Source organism: Oncorhynchus kisutch, linkage group LG2 (genome assembly GCF_002021735.2).
Source record: "Oncorhynchus kisutch isolate 150728-3 linkage group LG2, Okis_V2, whole genome shotgun sequence".
Lineage (NCBI taxonomy): Eukaryota > Metazoa > Chordata > Actinopteri > Salmoniformes > Salmonidae > Oncorhynchus > Oncorhynchus kisutch.
Genome location: NC_034175.2, coordinates 40,584,717 through 40,607,816, shown reverse-complemented (window position 1 = coordinate 40,607,816; position 23,100 = coordinate 40,584,717). Strand labels below are relative to the sequence as shown.

Genomic DNA, 23,100 nt, shown 5'->3' with positions numbered 1-23,100 from the left:
TTAAGGTATTTTCTTAAAACTGCATTGTTGGTTAAGGGCTTGTAAGTACGCATTTCACTGTAAGGTCTACACCTGTTGTATTCGGTGCATGTGACTAATAACATTTGTTAAAGTGAGAGTCTGCATGTGTGAATGCATGTATGTTTGTGTTTGATTTGATAAAATGTGCCCATTTGGGGGATCTAATACTATTTCTGATTGTTTTAGCTCACCATCACTGTGGAGCTTCTCAAAGTCATTTGTTCTTCACCTCATACAGCAAGTAAACAAACGTTTTTAAATCAATTGAGAATAGTTCAACGCAGCCTATTTGAAAAATCTTTCCAGCGCTCTCCCTTTCAATAACCAGAGCATGAAAGGGGAAAAAACAATGTAATGCTCTGATGGAAACGTCATAAAACAGGCCTACCTGATTACTTCTTATCCCTTGCGCAAATAGCCTACAGCTGTGTCGATCTGTCAGGAGGTCACTGGCGCAGGAAACTGAGGGCCCAGAATATTTTATACAATGTTGCTAGCAAGTCAATAACTGATACAAATGTTTCAAGTTATTTGCAGACAGGCCAAGTCTAGCCAATGTGATTTAAGGGATATGTATTTTTTATCCGGATATTTTCTTACCTGCGGGCTGCTATGTTATTAGAAGTTACTTTGACATTTTCATTTAGATATCATTTTGATTAATCATTTGACATTGATTCTGAGATATGAGATATGAAGACTTAATTAGAAATGATATTCAACTGTTCCATTAAAATGTGCTTATGAAAATCATAACTGGCATGCAGATCAGTAGCAATGGTACGATAACGTGGTACTCAAAATGGAAAAAGGTTGCAGACCGCTGGTGTAGCCTATTACAGGCAACTTCAGGAGCTTAATAGCAGAATCTGCATAGGCCAGCAGCGGTGGTGGGGTCAGAACAGGTTTTTTTCTTCTTGTTAGACTATATTGATCTCTGGCTCACTCTTTAGTCATTTGTGTGTCTTCATTTCGGTGCTTAAAGCATCAGACAAGATCAGTAGCTTACATTTAGCTGATTTTATTCAAACATAGGGTGTGTCTATATATGTAAAACTGCATGTTTAAACATTTTGACCAAACGATTCGTCGAAAGAACAGACGACTCTTGATCGACTACGATTATATACGTTATTTTTTATTAGGGACAGCCCTAGTTTGGATCTTGGATGATGATTGGTCGAAAGGCATTATAGTTATGAACAATATTCCTCTGCAAATGCCTGATAACAGTTCCATCAATTATCACATCTCTCCTTTAAGACTTTACTGTTTCATTTCATTCACCAGATGCAATTAAAATTCATAACATGGGTCCTAGAAACTACTTCAATGCTTCACATCAGACTCAAAATCAGTGACAGAGAAGCCAAATGAAAACCAGGCGGATGGGTAGAGTGGAGGTGAACACAGTGACAGGAGTCTGTTTTCTGTAACAATACAGTCTTGTTAATCACATATCCTTTTCAATCTAAAAGAGAAATCCCACTCAATGCATTGCCATAACACCACAGTCATGTCTTTAAAGCAATAGTCCACCCAAAATGTTATAAAACGTTAGCATCTGGAGACAGTGGCCAGATAACCAAAGCCTGATTACAAGTAAAACAATGTAATTTTGTAATTTGGGTGAAATATCCCTTTAACATGGAAAGCAGTGGGGAGACATTACAAGAACTGAGACTGGGGCATCTGAAGAGCAGGAGGTGTCCAAACATGGAGCAAGACCACTGGAGAGTTGGTGTAGCTTGAGTGCAATGTGCAGTGGACGGTGTAAATCATGCATGTTTGGGGATAAGAAATACATAGACAACAAACCCACACTCTCCAGGTATAGGCATGAAATTAATAAAGTATTCTTCATAAATGTATTGCGTGGTCCTGTGTGCCTCAGCAGGTAGAGTATGTGTTCGATTCTCACTGGGGCCAACCATGGGGCGGCAGGGTAGCGTAGTGGTTAGAGCGTTGGACTAGTAACCGGAAGGTTGCAAGTTCGAACCCCTGAGCTGACAAGGTACAAATCTGTTGTTCTGCCCCTGAACAGGCAGTTAACCCAAGGCAGTCATTGAAAAAAATAATTTGTTCTTAACTGACTTGTTAAATAAATAAATAAATACAAAAATGTAGGCACTCACAACTGTAAGAAACATTGGGCCTGCTGAATGACATATGTTATATTTCTCTTCTTGACTAGCATTTCACCCATGATAGACCTTTAATCTACCTACGGAACTTCCACCCAATTTTTTGAAGTGCCTGTTTAAAAGTATAGCCTACGACTTATCGGTTTGGAAACTTTAAAACACTTTTGGGGCAGAGATTTCTTCCTTTGATAGGATAACAATGAACCATGCAAGAATCAGATGGAAAATGTGGAAATGGGAAATTCAAGCAGGTCTTCTCCAAAAGGACCATTGGGATAAATCAAGAGTGTCTAAATGACTAAAATATAATGTAAATGTAATGACCTGACAGTACCGTCTGTCAACCTCAGTTACATGTTGGGAAAAGCTTTTTTTTGTACAAAGCCCGCTTGCTCTTCCATGGCCACATCGAGTCAGCTGATAACCGGAGACTGATGCCCAATCCCAAATCAACCCCTAAACCCAGGTGATGCTCAAGGAGTGATCAGTGAACAGCACAGTAAGGACTCTTGGCACAGCCTCTGTCTGCTAACAGGAGGTGGGGCTCAACATCAGGCCTTGACCCAAGAGCAACAAGTCCGCTTCAGCACCTCTCCACTCCTAACACAATGAAAATGATGCACCATGCAGAACTCACACATGCTGGGGCGGGTTGAAAAGAAACAGATATAACCAGTACAACGTCAGGAGGATAGAAGGGGATTTTGAGAGGGGGAAGTGGAGAGCGAGAGATCCATACCTTCCCATCCAGCCGCGCTGTCCCTCCCAGACTGACCCGGGCATTGCGGGGTGGGAGAGTGAAAGCTGGAGGATCCTGACTTGGGGAACCTCGGCCTCGTGTCAGGCTGGTCTTGGAGATCCGCGTTGTTGTCACAAGCTGCACATCCCCCATATTTCTGTACAGGATATAATGACTTTTTGTCAATTGTTTTGATAATGCACTTCATTTTTATAGGGTGCATCCCAAATGGCACCCTATTCCCTATGTAGTGCAGTGGACCAGGGCCCATGGAAGACTGTATAGGGAATAATGTCCCATTTGGGGCACAGCTACAGGCTGTTGGAATTCACATACTAATGATATTTGAAGTGATTCCTGTCTCTATATACCATCAACCATCTAGTTTCTTGCCAAATCCGTATCAAGCCTAATAACGATAGATACAAAACAAAAAAAGGGTCATCCATTGAGTCACAGTCATTACTTTAGCAGTTTTGAGCTTGTTATTGTTAGACGCCCTCGCTTAGCTTTGGCAAGCCGTAACTTAGCTGTGGAAGTAGTTAAGGAAATATTAGAAAATAACTGCAACTTCCCTTTCCTGACGTTTTGGGGGAAATTACCTCCCATGTTTATTTCACAGCACAGACTTGAGGCGTTGACAGAAGCGCTATTCTCAGACACCTTTTAGGCCTCCACCATAAAATCAACAGTCAAACAAGCGACAAAGCAAAATAAGTAACAAAAAAATGCTCCCCGTCGTCGACAACCACAATATTTGACTACTCAAAGTTCACTGGATCGCAGTACGTGCGCTCTCTCGCTCTAGGTGGCCAACACTCATCCCTGTGAATCTCATCTAATACATTAGAATAACTAAATAAGCATAACACCCACATACGGTCAGTCGGAAATATGCCATTGATCATTGCGTATCCCGTGTGCGATGTGCGATGTGTTATAATCAGCACTCTCAATAGAGGAGTTAGGACCACCAAGGAGGGACAAGTAGAAGTGATTTAATCGTGGCTGTTTTGAGAGGTTTGATGTCTGATTCTGGTATAAACACAGGGCCCTCAGACTTGCAGACTGCAAGCCATATGACGCTGCAGCCGGAGCCGCCCGCTGGAGCCCCTTGAGAACGAACGCGAGAGGAGCAAAGGGTAGAAAAAGCGAAAGGATTTGAGAATTCATGACTAAATGTTCCTTTGTGAAAATGGAGAGAGAAAAAAAAAGCTCCTGCGGTTTTAACAGCAGTGGCTGTAAAGTGTCAAAAACAACACTTTAGAGTTTAGCCTTAATTTTAATACAATTCATATCCCCCACCTCTACACAATGCCACCCAACATCACATGGGATTAATAATGTCAAAACAGCTGTTTAATTGTTGTGGCATGTCGTCAAGGCCTCTTGCTCTTTCGGTGTTGTGAGACAGGTGTCAGTTCAGGGTCACTGAGGGGCTCTGCAGTGTGATTTTGGTTGGGGCCCTGGTCAAAAATAGTGCACTGTAGACAATAGGGAGCCATTGGGTTATTACCTCACAGAGACCAGTAATAGTATGACACATTCAGAACAGGTCGGCTCTGACATTGACATGCTCTGCCCCGAAACAAAAGCCTCAAACCCATTAAGGACGAAGATGAAGGATTTAACTTGAGCTCAGAGCACAACTGCTAGCTCATTTAATATGTAATGTGACTAACAAAAAGAAGCATGGCAGGCCCCAAAGTGAATGCAGTCTACCGGCAACATTAACTAATGCATTATAGCCTATTCACCTGTATCTGGAAGTAATTCAAGTCTCACATTTGATCAGACCATGTTGCGATACCATGTCGGCAACGTAAGAATTCAAATAGAATCTTTGCTCAGCAGCGACCCATATGACGATACTGCATGATATTTGCCCTGCACGTTAGCCGACGTCATGGTGACGTCACCATACACCATGTTGCATTCTCACTTTCCTGTCAACACTATAAAACAGTTAATTAAACATTCAAACAATTAAGAAAGCTTGCGCAACAGAAAGAGAGAAGGGAAACAAATCAGAGAGAAGACGCCGACTCACTGTGTATTCTCGTGGTGGGCTGGCTTCGCAGTCGGAGGAGCAGTGGTGGATCAAGGCCTGCTTCTGTTTAGTGTTCAGGAAGCCTGATGCTTGCTAGTTGGCTGCCACGGGGCTGGGTTTGTGTGCGTCCCAACTCCTTTTTTTTCCCCATGGAGAAAAATGAGTGTATTAGGTAGGAACACTAAGGTACAGTAGAGCTGTTAGGAGGAACAGAGCCACACATCTTTACATGGACTAAGAGACTGATTGGTTGATTAGTTTATTGATTGATTGAATTTTAAAACAATGAAGCCAAAAGAAGGCCGATGTCCATTGGGGTTCTTTAGGGTCCATACGAAGTTACTTTATAGCCTGTCTTTGTTCAACTAACACAACATCATATTAAACAAGTCTATCAGGGAACACATGGTGCTTCTGTTCAGCTCCAAATCAAAAGGGAAATGAGGAAAAACTGATGTGGACAAAATTGGAGAACACAACCTCAGGTGGAATCTAAACATGTGCTTGGTGAGGACTTCAAAATGTAAACAGTGGTGTTGCATGTGTCGACTTCCCAGCATCCACGGCGTTAACATAAAATGGTCTCTTGTCTGAGAAAACACTTAAATTAGACAGGATGTGCAAGGCCTATAATAACCACAAGCGTGAAAGTTCATTTGCTGTATAAACCGTCAAAATATTCCACGCACACACATTTTGACAAAGAGGTTGGGCACAGACAATTCAATGTCGATTCCATGTTGGTTCAACGTAATATCATCGAAATGACGTGGAAACAACGTTGATTCAACCAGTGTGTGCCAAGTGTGTAACTAATGCATTATTATTCTGCCTACATCCCAAATGGAACCCTACATAGTGCACTACTTTTGACCAGCACCCTATGGGCTCTGGTCAAAAGTAGCGCACTATATATGGACTATGGGGGCATTTGGGACATACACTGTAATCCCTTACCAGGATGCCATGTTGCTTTCCCAAATATTAAAAAACAACAAATGGGTTACTATCAGCAAAGCCACAGCCAGGCCTGTGTTTCACTAATCCTTTCTTAGAACAACAAGATAGGGATGTTGGTGCTTTATCAGTTGACACATTGCAGAGTGTATATTCAGAGCTTCACAGTCTGTTTGACCAATCATGTTTTGCATGGCCCTGAAACAAACATGAATCATAACTCACATTTGACATGGTCGATGTTAAGGTTCGTACCCTTTCGAAGCCAATACCAATAAAACATGGAATATATAGTTTAGCAAGGCTAATGAAAAATACTTGCGATAGCTGACAGAAGAAACACCACAAAAAAGGTGCCGCTGCTAGAGTGCTAACCCACAGGAATATTGGTTCTATCCACAGTACCCCAATAGCAATGATCCTAACATCTAAGGGTTAAGTCACTGAGATGCATATCTGGAACACCTGGCTGGGAGAGATGTACTCCTTCTCCGTTTGGGGCTCTCTTTTGCACCGGTGTTAGCAATAAGCAAACACCTCAGACGTTTACATGGCCATGGGGTCATTCACCTTCGCCGAAGGCCATTAGGGTGTAGTGCTCAGTGATTAACCGAAAAGTGGGTTCTTTTCCGGTTTTTAAAAACAACTAATAGATCGACATCGGTTCAGTTATTTGAATTTAATTTTGTGCATTTTTTCTTCTTCTGTGAGTTGAATACACAGTTTCTCTAGAGATAAATAAGATCAAGCCCGAACTGTGCGATATAGTAAGGGATTTGTAGTTTCCAACAGGCCAATATCCTAATAGTTTAGCGCAGAAAACATGATAATTAACTACAATGACCATAATCCATTGCACGCCTACTTGTCCGGTCTGTGTGGGGGCAGACACGGCGAGAAGAGACAGAAGATGCGATCAATAGGGATGGAGAGCAGTACCTTCATGAGGTATCTCTACCTGAAAATACATGACCTTTTTTACTTTCAAGAACTACCGAAATAGTGATTTTGTCAGACAGCATAGGCAGCAGCTCTATAGAGATGAGAAATGAAAATGAAGTATTTTTCTAAAGAAATGAAATAACAAAAGTCACCCTATAAAACAAATGGAATATGCACAACAACTGAAATATTTTATTCAAGTAAAGTGATGTAAATAAATGGTTATTAAATGATAAGCAGTAATGGACAGTCAGTACCATCATAGTACATTTATGAATTGTTTTATTCTGTGTCGTTACAGAATTCATGTTAAAAAATATTGAAACCGAAAACTGTGATTATTTTTCAATAATCTAAACGAAACCGAACCAACCTCAAAAAGCACTTATTGACACAAACCGGTGCGCCTGGCACCTACCACCATACCCTGTTCAAAAGGTTCCTCAATATTTTGTCTTGCCTATACATCCTCTGAATGGCACACATACACAGTCCATGTCAATGGTTTCAAGGGTTAAAAATCCTTCTTTAACCCATCTCCTCCCCTTCATCTACACTGATTGAAATGGATTTAACAAGTGACATTAATAAGGAATCATAACTTTCACCTGGTCAGTCTACGTCATGGAAAGAGCAGGTGTTCCTAATATTTTGTACACTCAGTTTATAAAGAAATTGGAGGGTGCCGTTTCAGACAACTGTGGACTGATAAAACACCTGGAATCCCACAGTTAAAAAGTTACTGTTTTGGCCACTATCAACAAATAGCAGTCTAAACGTTACTGTACCTCAGTCAAAGAACCAGTAAATCAAATGTTTTGGGACCCGTGAATGAAACCAACTAGCAGTTAAAGAGATATTATTTTAAATTAGGCAAGATCGGCTGGGGATCACTTTATGTGTTGCACAGTGTTTAATGTCAGCCCACGCGGCGAAGTGCTTATCACATTGAACATTCAACTGCGCAACAGAACATGGCGGAACTCAAGGTCAGACCCATAGAGGAAATGTAACAATATCAGAAGCAACACGTAAGTGTGTGTCGGGAATGGGACATTTCTGCTAGAAATATACACTGTACTCAGCAACTACCATAAGCGGACAATTGACACAGCCCATGACTCACCAGGATGATATGAACAGGGGCCTGCAGTCAAATATACTGAAAAATATATATAAATGCAACATTTTAAAATATTTTACTGAGTTACAGTCTATAAGGAAATCAGTCAATTGAAATACATTCATTAAGCCCGGATCTATGGATTTCACATGACTGGGAATACAGATATGAATCGGTTGGTCACAGACACCTTGAAAAAAAAAGGTAGGGGCGTGGATCAGAAAACCTGTCAGTATCTGGTGTGACCACCATTTGCCCCAGCAAACCGCTCGCCCACACGATGCCATACATTTGTTCTGCGGTTGTGAGACCGGGTGGACTTACTGCCAAATTCCCTAAAACGACATTGGAGGCGGCTAATGGTAGAGATATTAACATTAAATCCCCTGGCAACAGCTCATTCCTTCAGTCAGCATGCCAATTGCACACTCCCTCAAAACTTGAGACATCTGTGGCATTGTGTTGTGTGACAAAACTGCACATTGAGTGGCCTTTTGTCACCAGCACAAGGTACACTTGTGTAATGATCATGCTGTTTAATCAACTTCTTGATATGCCACACCTGTCAGGTGGATGGATTATCAAGGCAAAGGAGAAATGCTCAGTAACAGGGACAAACAACATTTGAGAGAAATAAGCTTTTTTTGCATATGGAACATTTCTGGAAACTTATTTCAGGTCATGAAACATAGAATCAACACTTTACATGTTGCGTTTATATTTTTTGTTAAGTGTACAAAAGGCCACAAGGAAAGGAGAAGGATTGGGTGAAACTGGATGATGTGTGTACACACCGTCTAATCTTATCAACAGTAGAAATCCCACTGGTTGGGGCTTTTGGTAAACGTGACAGCTGGGAAGACAAGTGATAGATAAATGGTCTGTGGTATACAGAGACAATGCTACTGTTTGGCAATAGCAGCAGGAAGCTCTGAGTCACTGACAGGAGTGACAAGGCTAGTAACAACCCTGTAACCCTCAACACACTGCAAGTCCCAAATGACAACCTATTCCCTATGTAGTGCACTACCTTTGACCGGGGCCCTATCAAAAGAAGGGCACTATATAGGGAATAACATGCCATTTGAAGGGGACACAGATTTTTAGCTCAGTTGTTACAGCATTGCGGGGATCAGTTGATAGAGCATGGCGCTTGCAACACCAGGGTTGTGGGCTCGATTCTAGATAAGAGCATCTGCGAAATGACTTAAATCTAAATCGCTTAACCACACAACGATGCTGGGGTGCTGTTGTCAGTTTTGTATAGCCATAGGCCTAACCAATGCCCCATAACGGTTCCATTTGTCAAATGTGACTGTAGGTCGAGACATTTGTCCTATCAAACTATAATAATTAAGTTATTACTAGGTTTGCAAAATTCCAGTAACTTTCCAAAATTGGACGATAGCGGATTTCTTGCTTACTCCCTCCTGATTTCCGGAATCTTCCAACTGGGATTTCTGGAAAACCTGCGAACGTACCGGAGGTTTGCAACCCTAGTTGTGACATATTCCACCACAGAACATCAGACGAACAGGTCAAGAGCGTCCTTCTCTAGCTACATTACATGAGCTGCTGCTGCAACACTAGCCAGCTCCATTGTCCCCTTGTAGTCAGTATCTGGACAAGGGAAAGGGCTGACTTTAGACTTCTGCTCCTATTCAAGGCCGTCTTTAGATTCTGGGTGTCAAAGAGGCCAACTGCCAGAGCACAGCTAGTGAGAGAGGATTACTATTGCAGTGTTATTAACTGGATTGACCGGTCAACCACCAGCATTTCATTATTTACGGCACTGCTCATGTCCAACTGATTATGGATCAAGCACATGAACACGTCTTTAGGTGTTGTGAGCAGAAACTTCAACATTGTGAGAATTCCACGTGAAAATCTTATGGGATTTAATCCACTGGTTGTGTTGGTATATATATATACATACACACAGGGGCAAAAAAAGTATTTAGTCAGCCACCAATTGTGCAAGTTATCCCACTTAAAAAGATGAGGCCTGTAATTTTCATCATAGGTACACTTCAACTATGACAGAAAAATGAGAAGAAAAAAAAATAATCATGAAAATCACATTGTAGGATTTTTTATGAATTTATTTTCAAATTATGGTGGGGAAAAAGTATTTGGTCACCTACAAACAAGATTTGTCTCGCACAGACCTGTAACAACTTCTTTAAGAGGCTCCTCTGTCCTCCACTCGTTACCTGTAATAATGGCACCTCTTATCAGTATAAAAGACACCTGTCCACAACCTCAAACAGTCACACTCCAAAATCCTCCACTATGGCCAAGACCAAAGAGCTGTCAAAGGACACCAGAAACAAAATTGTAGACCTGCACCAGGCTGGGAAGACTGAATCTGCAATAGGTAAGCAGCTTGGTTTGAAGAAATCAACTGTGGGAGCAATTATTAGGAAATGGAACACATACAAGACCACTGATAATCTCCCTCGATCTGGGGCTCCCCGCAAGATCTCACCCCGTGGGGTCAAAATTATCACAAGAACGGTGAGCAAAAATCCCAGAACCACACGGGGGGGGGGGGGGGGGGGACCTAGTGAATGACCTGCAGAAAGCTGGGACCAAAGTAACAAAGCCTACCATCAGTAACACACTACGCCGCCAGGGACTCAAATCCTGCAGTGCCAGACGTGTCCCCCTGCTTAAGCCAGTACATGTCCAGGCCGTCTGAAGTTTGCTATAGAGCATTTGGATGATCCAGAAGAAGATTGGGAGAATATCATATGGTTAGATGAAACCAAAATATAACTTTTTGGTAAAAACTCAACTCGTCATGTTTGGAGGACAAAGAATGTTGAGTTGCATCCAATGAACACCATACCTACTATGAAGCATGGGGGTGGAAACATCATGCTTTGGGGCTGTTTTTCTGAAAAGGGACCAGGAAGACTGATCCATGTAAAGGAAAGAATGAATGGGGCCATGTATCGTGAGATTGAGTGAAAACCTCCTTACATCATCAAGGGCATTGAAGATGAAACGTGGCTGGGTCTTTCAGCATGACAATGATCCCAAACACACCGTCCAGGTAAACGAAGGAGTGGCTTCGTAAGAAGCATTTCAAGGTCCTGGAGCAGCCTAGCCAGTCTCCAGATCTCAACCCCATAGAAAATATTTGGAGGGAGTTGAAAGTCCATGTTGCCCAGCAACAGCCCCAAAACATCACTGCTCTAGAGGATCTGCATGGAGGAATGGGCCAAAATACCAGCAACGGTGTGAAAACCTTGAAGACTTACAGAAAACGTTTGACCTCTGTCATTGCCAACAAAGGGTATATAACAAAGTATTGAGATAAACTTTTGTTATTGACCAAATACTTATTTTCCACCATAATTTGCAAATAAATTCATAAAAAAATCTTACAATGTGATTTTCTGGATTTTTTTCCCTCATTTTGTCTGTCATAGTTGAAGTGTACTTATTATTAAAATTACAGGCCTCCCCATCTTTTTAAGTGGGAGAACTTGCACAATTGGTGGCTGACTAAATACTTTTAGTCAGTTTTTTTTAACCTGGATAACACTCGCCAGTCCAGCTTCCCTGCCCCATCCACCGCTGCCCCCTGGACACTGATCTCTTGGCTACATAGCTGATGCACGCTGGACTGTCCATTAATCACGGTACTCCATTCTGCTTGTTTGTTTTATCTGTTGGCCCCGTTGCCTAGTCTACGCCATTTTACCTGCTGCTGTTGTGCTAGCTGATTAGCTGTTGTCTCACCTACTGTTTTAGCTAGCTTTCCCAATTCAACACCTGTGATTACTGTATGCCTCGCTGTATGTCTCTCTCAAATGTCAATATGCCTTGTATACTGTTGTTCAGGTTAGTTATCATTGTTTTAGTTCACAATGGAGCCCCTAGTTCCACTCTTCATGCCCCTGATAACTCCTTTGTCCCACCTCCCACACATGCGGTGAACTCACCCATTACTACCAGCATGTCCAGAGATACAACCTCTCTCATCATCACCCAGTGCCTGGGCTTACCTCCGCTGTACCCGCACCCCACCATACCCCTGTCTGCGCATTATGCCCTGAATATATTCTACCATGCCCAGAAACCTGCTCCTCTTATTCTCTGTCCCCAACGCTCTAGGCGACCAGTTTTGATAGCCTTTAGCCGCACCCTCATACTACTCCTTCTCTGTTCCGCGGGTGATGTGGAGGTAAACCCAGGCCCTGCATGTCCCCAGGCACCCTCATTTGTTGACTTCTGTGATCGAAAAAGCCTTGGTTACATGCATATCAACATCAGAAGCCTCCTCCCTAAGTTTGTTTTACTCACTGCTTTAGCACACTCTGCTAACCCTGATGTCCTTGCTGTGTCTGAATCCTGGCTCAGGAAGGCCACCAAAAATTCAGAGATTTCCATACCCAACTATAACATCTTCCGTCAAGATAGAACTGCCAAAGGGGGAGGAGTTGCAGTTTACTGCAGAGATAGCCTGCAAAGTAATGTCATACTTTCCAGGTCCATACCCAAACAGTTCGAACTACTAATTTTGAAAATTACTCTCTCCAGAAATAAGTCTCTCACGGTTGCCGCCTGCTACCGACCCCCCTCAGCTCCCAGCTGTGCCCTGGACACCATTTGTGAATTGATCGCCCCCCATCTAGCTTCAGAGTTTGTTCTGTTAGGTGACCTAAACTGGGATATGCTTAACACCCCGCCAGTCCTACAATCTAAGCTAGATGCCCTCAATCTCACACAAATCATCAAGGAACCTACCAGGTACAACCCTAACTCTGTAAACAAGGGCACCCTCATAGACGTCATCCTGACCAACTGGCCCTCCAAATACACCTCCGCTGTCTTCAACCAGGATCTCAGCGATCACTGCCTCATTGCCTGTATCCGCTACGGAGCCGCAGTCAAACGTCCACCCCTCATCACTGTCAAACGCTCCCTAAAACACTTCTGTGAGCAGGCCTTTCTAATCGACCTGGCCCGGGTATCCTGGAAGGACATTGACCTCATCCCGTCAGTTGAGGATGCCTGGTCATTCTTTAAAAGTAACTTCCTCACCATTTTAGATAAGCATGCTCCGTTAAAAAAAATGCAGAACTAAGAACAGATACAGCCCTTGGTTCACCCCAGACCTGACTGCCCTCGACCAGCACAAAAACATCCTGTGGCGGACTGCAATAGCATCGAATAGTCCCCGTGATATGCAACTGTTCAGGGAAGTCCGGAACCAATACACGCAGTCAGTCAGGAAAGCTAAGGCCAGCTTCTTCAGGCAGAAGTTTGCATCCTGTAGCTCCAACTCCAAAAAGTTCTGGGACACCGTGAAGTCCATGGAGAACAAGAGCACCTCCTCCCAGCTGCCCACTGCACTGAGGCTAGGTAACACGGTCACCACTGATAAATCCATGATTATCGAAAACTTCAATAAGCATTTCTCAACGGCTGGCCATGCCTTCCGCCTGGCTCTCCAGGTTCTCCTTTAACCAAATCCAGATAGCAGATGTTCTGAAAGAGCTGCAAAACCTGGACCCGTACAAATCAGCTGGGCTTGACAATCTGGACCCTCTATTTCTGAAACTATCTGCCACCATTGTCGCAACCCCTATTACCAGCCTGTTCAACCTCTCTTTCATATCGTCTGAGATCCCCAAGGATTGGAAAGCTGCCGCAGTCATCCCCCTCTTCAAAAGGGGGAGACACCCTGGACCCAAACTGTTACAGACCTATATCCATCCTGCCCTGCCTATCTAAGGTCTTCGAAAGCCAAGTCAACAAACAGGTCACTGACCATCTCGAATCCCACCGCACCTTCTCCGCTGTGCAGTCTGGTTTCCGAGCCGGTCATGGGTGCACCTCAGCCACACTCAAGGTACTCAACGATATCATAACCGCCATCGATAAAAGACAGTACTGTGCAGCCGTCTTCATCGACCTTGCCAAGGCTTTCGACTCTGTCAATCACCATATTCTTATAGGCAGACTCAGGAGCCTCGGTTTTTCGGATGACTGCCTTGCCTGGTTCACCAATTACTTTGCAGACAGAGTTCAGTGCGTCAAATCGGAGGGCATGCTGTCTGGTCCTCTGGCAGTCTCTATGGGGGTGCCACAGGGTTCAATTCTCGGGCCGACTCTTTTCTCTGTGTATATCAATGATGTTGCTCTTGCTGCGGGCGATTCCCTGATCCACCTCTACGCAGACGACACCATTCTATATACTTTCGGCCCGTCTTTGGACACTGTGCTATCTAACCTCCAAACAAGCTTCAATGCCATACAACACTCCTTCCGTGGCCTCCAACTGCTCTTAAACGCTAGTAAAACCAAATGCATGCTTTTCAACCGGTCGCTGCCTGCACCCGCATGCCCGACTAGCATCACCACCCTGGATGGTTCCGACCTAGAATATGTGGACGTCCATAAGTACCTAGGTGTCTGGCTAGACTGCAAACTCTCCTTCCAGACTCATATCAAACATCTCCAATCGAAAATCAAATCAAGAGTCGGCTTTCTATTCCGCAACAAAGCCTCCTTCACTCACGCCGCCAAGCTTACCCTAGTAAAACTGACTATCCTACCGATCCTCGACTTCGGCGATGTCATCTACAAAATGGCTTCCAACACTCTACTCAGCAAACTGGATGCAGTCTATCACAGTGCCATCCGTTTTGTCACTAAAGCACCTTATACCACCCACCACTGCGACTTGTATGCTCTAGTCGGCTGGCCCTCGCTACATATTCGTTGCCAGACCCACTGGCTCCAGGTCATCTACAAGTCCATGCTAGGTAAAGCTCCGCCTTATCTCAGCTCACTGGTCACGATGGCAACACCCATCCGTAGCACGCGCTCCAGCAGGTGTATCTCACTGATCATCCCTAAAGCCAACACCTCATTTGGCCGCCTTTCGTTCCAGTACTCTGCTGCCTGTGACTGGAACGAATTGCAAAAATCGCTGAAGTTGGAGACTTATCTCCCTCACCAACTTCAAACATCAGCTATCTGAGCAGCTAACCGATCGCTGCAGCTGTACATAGTCTATTGGTAAATAGCCCACCCTTTCTCACCTACCTCATCCCCATACTGTTTTTATTTATTTACTTTTCTGCTCTTTTGCACACCAATATCTCTACCTGTACATGACCATCTGATCATTCATCACTCCAGTGTTAATCTGCAAAATTGTAATTATTTGCCTACCTCCTCATGCCTTTTGCACACATTGTATATAGACTCCCCCTTTGGTTTCTACTGTGTTATTGACTTGTTAATTGTTTACTCCATGTGTAACTCTTTGTTGTCTGCTCACACGGCTATGCTTTATCTTGGCCAGGTCGCAGTTGCAAATGAGAACTTGTTCTCAACTAGCCTACCTGGTTAAATAAAGGTGAAATAAAAAAAAAAAAAATTAGGCAGCAAACTGATTGGGCTGCTTTTCGAGCCAGCAAAGGCTGCTTTACTATTTCTAGGCAGTGGAATTACTTTAGCTTCCTTTCACACCTGTGGACGCACACACTCCTTTAGCCGTCATACTGCTCAGGAAGGAGACGCGTTCTGTCTCCTAGAGATGAACGTACTTTGGTGCGAAAAGTGCAAATCAATCCCAGAACAACAGCTCAGCAAGGAAGAAGCCACTGCTCCAAAACCGCCATAAAAAGCCAGATTATGTTTTGCAACTGCACATGGGGACAAAGATCATACTTATTGGAGAAATATCCTCTGGTCTGATGAAAAAAAAAATAGAACTGTTTGGCCATAATGACCATTGTTATGTTTGGAGGGAGAAAGGGGGAGGCTTGCAACCCGAAGAACACCATCCCAACAGTGAAGTATAGGGGTGGCAGCATCATGCTGTGGGGGTGCTTTGCTGCAGGAGGGACTGGTGCACTTCACAAAATAGATGGCATCATGAGGGAGGAAAATTATGTGGATATATTGAAGCAACATCTCAAGACATCAGTCAGGTAGCTAAAGCTTGGTAACAAATGCATCTTCGAAATGGACAATGACCCCAAGCATACATTCAAAATTGTGGCAAAATGGCTTAAGGTATTGGAGTGGCCATCCCAAAGCCTGACCTCAATCCTATAGAAAATGTGTGGGCAGAACTGAAAAAGTGTGTGCAAGCAAGTAGGCCTACAAACCAGACTCAGTTACACAGGCTCTGTCAGGAGGAATGGGCCAAAATTCACCAAACTTAATGTGGGAAGCTTGTGGAAGGCAACCCAAAACGACTGACCAAAGTTAAACAATTTAAAGGCAATGCTACCAAATACTAATTGAGTGTATGTAAACTTCTGACCCACTGGGAATGTGATGAAAGAAATAAAAGCTGAAATAAATCACTATTATTCTGACAATAATGAAAGAACACTTATTTTAACTTAATATAATAAAAATAATATATATTTAGTCTCATATAAATAATGAAACATGTTCAATTTGGTTTAAATAATGCAAAAACACAGTGTTGGAGAAGAAAGTAAAAGTGCAATATGTGCCATGTAAAAAAAGCTAATGTTTAAGTTCCTTGCTCAGAACATATGAAAGTTGGTGGTTCAATATTCCCAGTTTCAATGTTCCCAGTTAAGAAGTTTTAGGTTGTAGTTATTATAGGAATTATGACACGTCAACTATTTCTCTCTATACCATTTGTATTTCATATACCTTTGACTACTGGATATTCTAATAGGCACTATAGTATTGCCAGCCTAATCTCAGGAGTTGATAGGCTTGAAGTCATAAACAGCGCTGTGATTCATGCATTGCTAAGAGCTGTTGGCAAACGCAGTAAAGTTTGAAAGAATGCTTACGAGCCTGCTGCTGCCTATCACCACTCAGTCAGACTGCTCTATGAAATCATAGACTTAATTATAATATAATAAACACAGAAATAAGAGCCTTAGGTCATTAATATGGTCAAATCCGGAAACTATAACTTTATCGAATGGGTGGCAACTAAGTCTAAATATTGCTGTTACATTGCACAACCATCAATGTTAAGTCATAATTATGTAAAATTCTGGCAAATTAGTTCGCAACGAGCCAGGTGGCCCAAACTGTTGCATATACCCTGACTCTGCGTGCAATGAATGCAAGTGACACAATTTCCCTAGTTAATATTGCCTGCTAACGTGAAATTCCTTTAACTACACTGCTCAAAAAAATAAAGGGAACACTAAAATAACACATCCTAGATCTGAATGAATGAAATATTCTTATTAAATACTTTTTTCTTTATGTAGTTGAATGTGCTGACAACAAAATCACACAAAAATGATAAATGGATATCAAATTTAATCAACCCATGGAGGTCTGGATTTGGAGTGACTTGAAATTAAAGTGGAAAACCACACTACAGGCTGATCCAACTTTGATGTAATGTCCTTAAAACAAGTCAAAATGAGGCTCATTAATGTTTGTGGCATCTACGTGCCTGTATGACCTCCCTACAACACCTGGGCATGCTCCTGATGAGGTGGCGGATGGTCTCCTGAGGGATCTCCTCCCAGACCTGGACTAAAGCATCCGCCAACTCCTGGACAGTCTGTGGTGCAACGTGGCGTTGGTGGATGGGAGCGAGACATGATGTCCCAGATGTGCTCAATTGGATTCAGGTCTGGGGAACGGGCGGGCCAGTCCATAGCATCAATGCCTTCCTCTTGCAGGAACTGCTGACACACTCCAGCCACATGAGGTCTAGCATTGTCTTGCATTAGGAGGAACCCAGGGCCAACCGCACCAGCATATGGTCTCACAAGGGGTCTGAGGATCTCATCTCGGTACCTAATGGCAGTCAGGCTACCTCTGGCGAGCCCCCCCCCCAAAGAAACCTCCGCACAAAGGCGGAGGTAGCGGTCCTGCTGCTGGGTTGTTGCCCTCCTACGGCCTCCTCCACTTCTCCTGATGTACTGGCCTGTCTCCTGGTAGCGCCTCCATGCTCTGGACACTACGCTGACAGACACAGCAAATCTTCTTGCCACATCTCACATTGATGTGCCATCCTGGATGAGCTGCACTACCTGAGCCACTTGTGTGGGTTGTAGACTCCGTCTCATGCTACCACTAGAGTGAAAGCACCGCCAGCATTCAAAAGTGACCAAAACATCAGCCAGGAAGCATAGGAACTGAGAAGTGGTCTGCGGTTACCACCTGCAGAACCACTCCTTTATTGGGGGTGTCTTGATAATAGCCTATAATTTCCACCTGTTGTCTATTCCATTTGCACAACAGCATGTGAAATTTATTGTCAATCAGTGTTGCTTCCTAAATGGACAGTTTGATTTCACAGAAGTGTGATTGACTTGGAGTTACATTGTGTTGTTTAAGTGTTCCCTTTATTTTTTTGAGCAGTGTAAATATGCAGGTTTAAAAATATATACTTTGTCTATTGATTTTAAGAAAGGTATTGATGTTTATGGTTAGATACATTCGTGGAACGATTTAGCTTTTTTCGCGAATGCGATTTGTTAAAACATCACCCGTTTTTGCTTAGTAGGCTGTGATTCGATGATAAATTAAGAGGCACAGCATTAATTATATGCAAAGCAGGACAAGCTAGTTAACCTAGTAATATCATCAACCATGTGTAGTTAACTAGTGATTCTGTTAAGATTGGTTGTTTTTTTATAAGATAAGTTTAATGCTTTAATGCTAGCTAGCAACTTACCTTGACTCCTTGCTGGACACGCGTAACAGGTGGTCAAGCCTGCCACGCAGTTTCCTCGTGGAATGCAATGTAAATCGGTCATAATTGGCATCCAAAAATGTTATGAAAACTTGAAATCGGTCGACCTCTACTTTGAGTCATACAAATCTTCAATTCAGAGGGCTCTAACGGTTCTCGCCACTAATTTCTTAACATGCTTGTCAAAAATGGCATGAAAATTTTTACAAGTACTTCCAGTACTGCATCTGGATGTTATGGTCTCTACAGCCAATGAGAACTGATATTGCTTTGGAGCATTAGTGAAGATATGATCAATACAAGTGGTTGTCACAGATCCAACACTATTGGTATACACTGCAGTTGACTGAGTGATAACCTGGGTCATATCACAGGCATTAGTCACAGAAGCTTCCTCTTGAGAGGACAGCTAGTTGCTAATCAGTCAATGTTCAGGTCACCCAGAGAAAAGACCTCTCTGTGTTCATCACACACTATCAAGCGTTTCACAAACATTATCTATACTGAACAAAAATAAACACCACATGTAAATTGTTAGTCCCATGTTTCATGAGCTGAAATAAAAGATCCCAGAAATGTTCTATACACACACACACAACTTATTTCTCTCAAATTTTGTGTCAAATTTGTTTACAACCCTGTTAGTGAGCATTTCTCCTTCGTCAAGAAACTCCATCCACCTGACAGGCATAAAATATCAAGAAACTGATTAAACAACATGATCATTACACAGGTGCACCTTTTGCTGAGGACAATAAAAGGCCACTAAAATGTGCAGCTTTGTCACACAACACAATGCCACAGATGTCTCAAGTTCTGAGGCAGTGTGCAATTGACATGCTGACTGCAGGAATGTCCAACAGAATTGTTGCCATATAATTGAGTGTTAATTTCTCTACCGTAAGCAGCCTCAAACGTTGTTTTAGAGAATTTGGCAGTTCATCCAACCGGCCTGACAACTGCAAGCCACATGTAACCACGCCAATCTAGGACCTCCACATCCGGCTTCTTCACCTGCGGGATTGTCTAAGGAGATGGCGGGGGAGTGCTGAGGAGTATTTCTGTCTGTAATGAAGCCCTTTTGTGGGGTAAAAAATCATTCTGATTGACTGGGCCCCTGCCTAGTCATGTGAAATCCATAGATTATGGCCTAATGCATTTATTTCAATTGACTGATTGTTGCGTTTATATTTTTGTACAGTTTAGATACTGACTGTTAGCATTTGGTGGCCTACAGCAACACCCTAAAATAATAGGCTTTAGATGAGCCAGGTGAACCTGTAACCACAACACCTCAATAACACTTGCCATCAGACCACTTCTTAACATTACAGGGATATGGCACTGAATATATACAGAAACACCTCCCCCATAGGCATTCCTGTCTCTTCTGTAGATGTTATATCCTTGTATTGCTACTGCTGTAACATCAAAGGAATTATCTAAGTGAAGCTCAGAAATGGCTAATATATTAAATGTTATCTGATAATCATAAGTTAATGATTTCATTAACCTTATTTCTACGGCTACAAATATGAATATGGGCTATTTGAACCCTTTTCTGGGTAGCTTATCAGAGATATATATAATATGGAAAAGAACAAAAAGCAAGAGAAGAAAAAAAACATTCAGCAGTCCATCAACCAGTTGGTGTATGTAAGTGTGTGTGCGCTGCAGGGTTGACACTACGAACCCACATAGACATCGAAGGACCTGGCTGAGGTGGTCGTGAGGGCATCAGGGCACAAAGCCTGCTTGCACAAACCATGCTCTATCCTGTTCGTTGTTGCTTGTCCCGGAGGAGAGACGTGATTATAGGGCTTTAGTTAGAACACTGAGGGCTACTGCGCTCCAAACGGAGTAATAGATGCAAGCAGACAGGGGAGCCTCTACAGGTGGTATCTAAGGACTTTGAGAGGCTCACTTGCGGACATACGCTCACATGCCGCCCCCCTCCGTGCAGAGCAAGCTGGCACACGACCAGTTCATACAGGCGCTCTCTGCTACGGAGCTGCACACACAGACCCAGCTGGCTCATCCAAAGTCATTACAGAAAGCCTTGGAGTTGGCTTTGGAGAGGGAGATTGTGTGGGCTGGGTCTTCAGTGGGGGCGTTTGGAGATACACCCACTTTGCGGGCTGTGGTGCAGAGTAGCCCAGAGCTGGAAAAGCCTGCATGAGTGACTGAACTCATTTGTGCTGTATCGCTCCAGACAGCACACAACACACGCCCTGGCCCCATGGTCTGCTGGGGGAGTGGCCAGCCAGGCCATTTGCGCAGGAATTGCCCAATGTCCCCCAGAGCCCAGGGAAACGTCTTGTGGTCCGCATAGACGGTGCCGTGCAGACCCCTGTCTCTCTTTCCCAACCTCCACCATCGCCAGGGGGAGCCCAACAGCACAGACGGGGGAGCGAGGCTCCACTTCCCCCAGAAGCAGACAACTGCAAGCGGATGGGTGGGCCAGACCTGTGTTGGGGACTTTTGTCACATACCAGTCACTGTGGAGGGGGTGCTCTGCCCTGCCCTGGTGGACACTGGATCCACAGTAACCATGGTGAGACTGGAAATTGTAACAGGTTGGGCTCAGTTTGAGGCCACAACTGTGCAGCTCTGCACAGTCACAGGTGAGCTGGCACCCATGGAAAGGAAGGGGATAATTACAGTAGGGGTCAGGACGGTGCATCATCCTGTGTGGGAAGGAAGCTAGATCTAGACAGGTACACACTGAGCTTCCAGGGAGGGCCTGCAGTCACCAACACAGGCGGCAGGTACCCTAGTGGTTAGATCTTTGGACTAGTAACTGAAAGGGTGCAAGATCGAATCCCAGAGCTAACAAGGTAAAAATCTGTGGTTCCTAACCTATTTAATTTACTGTACCACCAACTGAATTTTGACTGCCCGGAGTACCCCCCAGGAAGTTCCCCTTCATACGCATTTTACCAGTAGTCCTATGGTCTCATGAGTCTCCTCAAGTACCCACTGTGGATAGGCCAAGTACCCCAGGTTGGGAACAACTGACCTAAACCACCATTGCTGCCGAAGGATAAGGGGTTCACATGGACAGGCCATGTGATCCGTGTGAGAAAAGCAGTTAAGAGCTTTGGCCCAGTAACCAAAAGGTCTCTGGTTCAAATCCCCGAACCGACTGTCGATAAGTCCTTTACTCAAGGACACAACACTAATTCCGCCTGTAAGCCGCTCTGGATAAGAGCATCTGCTAAATGAAATAGATTATTAAAAACAATTACATTTTCATTTATCGCGGTCATTACAATACATCTTCAAACATGTATGATATTGTATGACCGGGTAAGACGTATGATACGATACATCCTATGAGTTGCATGATATTGTACAACAGCTATTCCATTCATAATGTAAGGTAACGTAATATATCATCCTGAATGAAGCTCATATATATATATATATATATAGATAGAACAATACGAATTGCCCTGCGACCACGTTGAATTAAAATACGCTACATGATTATCTATTTATCTACTGCAGTGTTTATGTGCAATTTAGAACTCAACGGCAATAAATGAAAGGCAAAAAAAAATTTGCTTAAATATTCTTGTAAAGTATTAGGCTACTAATCATTCAGTAGAATAATGTAAATAGTAATTTCATACATTTCAATTTTAAAAAAGTTTTAAAATGCGCTGAAAATTAGAAACACATGCAATAATAAGAGAAATCCAAAGAAATAAATTAAGTAGGATATAATAAAAGTTGTCATAGTCAGTTGCTTTATTATAAACGTAAGCCTATGCAATACCGGTAGCCTAGGCTCTGCCAAACATTTTCAATATTTCAGTTGGATTTACCTTAGCAGCACGTTGCAGAGTGCTACAAAGTAGTGCCCCCCCAATATGAAGCGCTGCTCCTTTGCTCAAACGTTTCACTCTGAAGGGAGAAACTGTTCCTCAAAGAACTCAGCGAGAAAATGAATCGCGCTTTCAAAGACAGGTAAGTCACTCACCCGTCGGATTTACCGTCGAGGCTACTTTATTCAGTTCTTGCGGTTTTCGTTTGCCAGTATCAAACTTTTTGGCGTCAGTTCTAATATGCGTTGCGAGACGTTTCATTGGTCGTGTGAGATGGGAGATGGGAAAGGGGAAGGTCTGGAAATGTGCAAATCTCTCCCCAAAATGTACTGTCTGGTCTGGGTCACAGCATTTGTGAACTGTAAATTATGTATGAACTACATGATGTATATTGCTCTCAGCTCAAGGGTGTTTTGAACCAATGGCCATCAACTGTATTTGTACAGTATTTGAGGATTAGTACAATATTTTCAGATGGTAAATTCAAATAGATAACTTAAATACGCTTTTCAGTGCTTAGTTCACATAGACTGCAATCAGAAAGCTATTATTCTGAAATGTAATAATCTTTTAATCCTTTCTAGATAGTGATTGATAACATTGAATGCCCAGT

The 23,100-nt window shown here is 43.1% G+C and overlaps 1 protein-coding gene across 3 annotated transcripts in view; it reads right to left on the bottom strand.

The window, feature by feature from the left end:
* Positions 1 to 22,764, bottom strand: part of LOC109865875 (myosin light chain kinase, smooth muscle) — an 89,877-nt gene extending 67,113 nt beyond the window's left edge. The window contains exons 1-3 of one of the 3 annotated variants that reach the window (XM_031794268.1): positions 22,643 to 22,764; positions 4,955 to 5,090; positions 2,905 to 3,061 (exon numbers count right to left, since the gene is read on the bottom strand). In XM_031794268.1, the coding sequence (XP_031650128.1) occupies positions 2,905 to 3,057 (153 nt within the window). In that variant the 5' untranslated portion in view covers positions 3,058 to 3,061; positions 4,955 to 5,090; positions 22,643 to 22,764. Of the gene's footprint in view, positions 1 to 2,904; positions 3,062 to 4,954; positions 5,091 to 22,487 lie in introns of all 3 variants that reach the window. The other 2 variants (XM_020454368.2, XM_031794271.1) reach the window with 2 other exon arrangements.
* Between the last annotated feature and the right edge of the window lie 336 nt (positions 22,765 to 23,100).